We start from the raw sequence: 3750 nt of genomic DNA on the forward strand, positions 1-3750 counted from the left end.
CCGGGGGAGGATTTTTGGTGACTCTGCCGCGTCGGCCTCTTCATCGCCGTAAAATGGCTTCAGCTCACTCAGATGTGCTGTTCTCCTCTTACCGTTGTGTACCTTGTCTAATTCGACGATTACTGGCGAAACGAAGTTCATCACTCGGTACGGCCCAGCATACTTGGGTGCAAGTTTTGCCGCGAAGTTCTCCGTCGCCTTCGATTGGTGATGCTCCTTCACCAGCACTCGGTCACCTACCACTGGTCGCCATTTCCTCCTGCGCAAGTTGTAATGACGCGCTTGCTCGATCGACGCTGTCTGCTGGTTTCGCCTTACCATCTCAAATATCTCTCGCATTTTCGTTGCCTTCGCCTCTGGTGTCGTCGTCGTTTGGCCTGTACCGAAAGTTTGTTCGTCGTAGAGGGCTTTTGGTACTCGCGGCTCGCGTCCTTGCACTAAGAAGGCAGGACTGTAGCCGGTGGCTTCGCAAACGCTGGTATTAAGTGCTAGTGTCATTTCGGGTAGTAAGTCGTCCCAATTTCGCTGTTCTTTTCCGGTAAACTGTGCAAGCATTCTCTTTATGTTGCGGTTTGCTCTTTCCGTCGGATTTTCTTGTGGCGTGTATGGCGCGGTGAGTTGATGCTTAACCCCGTACTCTCGTAGTAGCCGTTTGAACTCTCTGCTGGTGAACTGTGTTCCATTGTCAGTTATAACAATTTTCGGGACTCCAAATCTAGCGAGTACGCGTTCTCGAAACGCTTTGTTGAGGCCTTCAGCTGTCGCTTTCCGTAGAGGCACAATTTCCACCCATTTGGAAAACTTGTCGATAAGGACTAGTACGGTTGTGTTTCCGTGCTTTGATCGTGGCAATGGTCCCACAAAGTCTGCGCATACTGTAGCCCAAGGTTCTTCTGCGATCTGGGTCAGCATCTTTCCCGCAGCTTTCTGTTGGCTGGGCTTGTAAATCTGGCAGGTAGTACACTGTCGGACATACCTCTTTATGTCCCTGAACATTCCGGGCCAGTAGTAACGTGCCGTCGCTCTCGTTATCGTCTTGCGGATGCCCATATGTCCTGCGCTTGGACTATCGTGAACTTCCTTCAGTACTCTCTCACGTAGTGGCGCTGCCACGCATAGCTTCCACGGTATCGTGTCTTCATCATCCATCTGGACTGCGATGTGTCGATACAGTTCGTTGTTTACAATTGTGTAGTCCGGGAACTTTGCTGGTGTCCTCTTCACCTCTGCCATTTTCTCGGTCAGCCACTTGCAGGCCTTTGCCTCTTTATCCTGCACTAATATGTTGAGCTGTACGTCTTGGGGTTGTCGTGACAGTGCATCGGCAACGACGTTCAACTTACCCTTGCGGTACTTTACATCGAATGTGTGTTGCTGGAGCTCTAGTGCCCATCTTGCAATGCGTCCTGAGGGACTCTCGATCGCATTCAGCCATTTCAAGGACAGGTGGTCGGTGATAACCGTGAATGCGTAACCCTCCAGGTACGGTCTCATTTTCCGTATAGCCCACACAATGGCCAGACACTCCTTTTCAGTCGCCGAGTAGTTTTGCTCTGCCTTATTCAGCCGTCGACTAGCGTAGGCTATGACTCGCTCTGCGCCATCTAACTCCTGTGTCAGTACTGCACCTAGTCCAAAATCGCTGGCATCGGTTTGTAGCGTGAAGTGCTGGGAAAATTCTGGACAGGCTAATACCGGTGCTTCCGTTAGTGCGCACCTTAATTTTTCAAAGGCCGTCTGCTGTTCATTGCCCCATTTCCATCGGCTTCCTTTCTTCAGTAATGACGTCAGAGGGTGTGCAATGTGCGAAAAATCCGGAACAAATCGCCGATACCATGACGCTACGCCCAGAAAGCGCCGTAATTCACGTGTGTTTGTTGGCGGTGTCAATTCTTTAATCGCCGCAATCTTGTCAGGGTCGGTGTGAATCCCTTCTTCGCTCACCACATGACCCAGGTATTTCAAACTCTTTTGGAAAAACTCACATTTCTCTGGGTTGATTTTGAGGTTCGCCTGCCGCAATCGTCGAAACACTTCTTTCAGGTGTTCCATGTGTTGGTCTAGCGTCGCACTCGTGATGATAATATCGTCCAGATAAGCAAACGCGTGCGGTTCCAGTTCTGGTCCGATGACTTTGTCCAGCGCTCGTTGAAACGTCGCAGGCGCTGTACGCAGTGAACGCAGTATACTCCTTACTACTCTCTTCCATCGGGATTTGCCAATACCCATTCTTCAAGTCCAGGCTGCTAATGAATTTAGCGCTTCTCAGTCGATCCAAAATGTGTTGGATTCGTGGGAGTGGGTACGCATCCGGTACCGAGCGCGCGTTAAGTTGCCGATAGTCCACGCAAAGTCTCCACTTTCCGTTTTTCTTCTTTACGAGCACGATTGGCGCGCTGTGTGGGCTATGCGAGGGCTCGATGCACTGCTTCTCTATTAATTCGTCGACCTCCCTGTTTATTACTTCCTGCATTTTCGGGTTTTTGGGAAAGTAGCGCTGTTTTATGGGTCGATCATCTCGCATTATAATCTTATGGGCGGCGATGTTTGTCGTCCCCGTCATCTTCTCGAATGCGAGCAACTCCTTCTTTAAGAAATTTTCGACTTCCATCGTATCCTCGGTGGATGTGGGTTGTTCATTTGCAGCCTTTTCGCCTTCCTCAGCTCTCTCTACTTCGCGCACCTCTAACATCGTGGTACATGCAGCCTTCGTTCGAATGTCGTCCTCTGCCTTCATCGTCAATGTCTGCCCTCCGCAGCTCACTGTTGTGTTGGCCTTTGCCAGGTAGTCAGTCCCAAGGACCATGTCATCGACTAAACCTGGTAGGACGAGTAACTCGCTCCTATGCTCTTGATCGCCCACCTTTACTACCGCCTCTATCGCTTCTGTGACCGCTATTGGTCTGCCATCTCCCATCACCACTCTTTTGTTCACTCTTCGTGACCGCTCGATTCCCAGGGTGTTCGCTGCTCTAATGCTTACAAAACTTCTTGTTGCTCCCGTATCAACCGCCGCTAATACTGCTCTACCATCCACTGTTGCTCTGGCGATTACTCGCCCTTCCGCTTGCTTAAGAATTGGTGTTACATTGACTGAGGTTACATTAGTGGAGACCCCACTCTTCTTCGCGAATGGGGTCCTTGGCCGTTTCCCTGTTTCCCACGGCAACAGTCTGAAGTTCGAATGTTCCGCCGACCACACGTCCAACAGAATTGCTGGATATCGTTGCGACATTCGTAGGCGAAATGTCCGTCTTCGCCGCATCGTCTGCACGCCGTTCGTGGGTTTACTCGGCTAGATCCTTCGCTTTTACGTTGGTGTTCCGTAGGTGGCGCAAAATCGGTTCCATCGTGCCGTCTGGCTGGCATCGTATGCCTCTCTCTTCGCTGCTCCTCTCGGATAGTGTAGTTGCGCTCCTCATTTCGTCTCGGGGTTATTGCGCGGGGCAATGCTCGTTGCGACTCCTTCTCTGCTACAATATTCTCGTAGTCTTCGGCCAGACTTACCAAATCTCCAAGAGTGTTGAATTCAGTTTGCTTAATATACAGCTGGTATTCGCTTCGGCAGTTCTTATAGATGCGTCGAAGCTTTTGTGCCTCCGTATAGTCGGAATGACGCATTAGCCCTTGTAGCGCTAGTACATAGTCCTTAAATGCCTCTCTGGGCCGTTGAACACGCTGCCGTATCTCATCATCGAGTCTTTCGAAATACCGGGAATTCAGGAAGAACTTCAGGAAATCTCGCTTACA

At 50.6% G+C, this 3750-nt stretch overlaps 1 protein-coding gene across 1 annotated transcript; it reads right to left on the reverse strand.

Moving 5' to 3' along the window:
- Window positions 1-2184: 2184 nt before the first annotated feature.
- Window positions 2185-3750, reverse strand: LOC118757170 (the record flags this gene model as incomplete). The annotated part of the gene is given in 1 exon segment (XM_036491905.1): window positions 2185-3750. A coding segment is annotated over 1 exon segment (651 nt), but the record flags the coding sequence as incomplete, so codon positions are not given.

Source organism: Rhagoletis pomonella, unplaced genomic scaffold (assembly GCF_013731165.1).
Source record: "Rhagoletis pomonella isolate Grant_MI unplaced genomic scaffold, Rhpom_1.0 Rhpom_scaffold_14988, whole genome shotgun sequence".
Lineage (NCBI taxonomy): Eukaryota > Metazoa > Arthropoda > Insecta > Diptera > Tephritidae > Rhagoletis > Rhagoletis pomonella.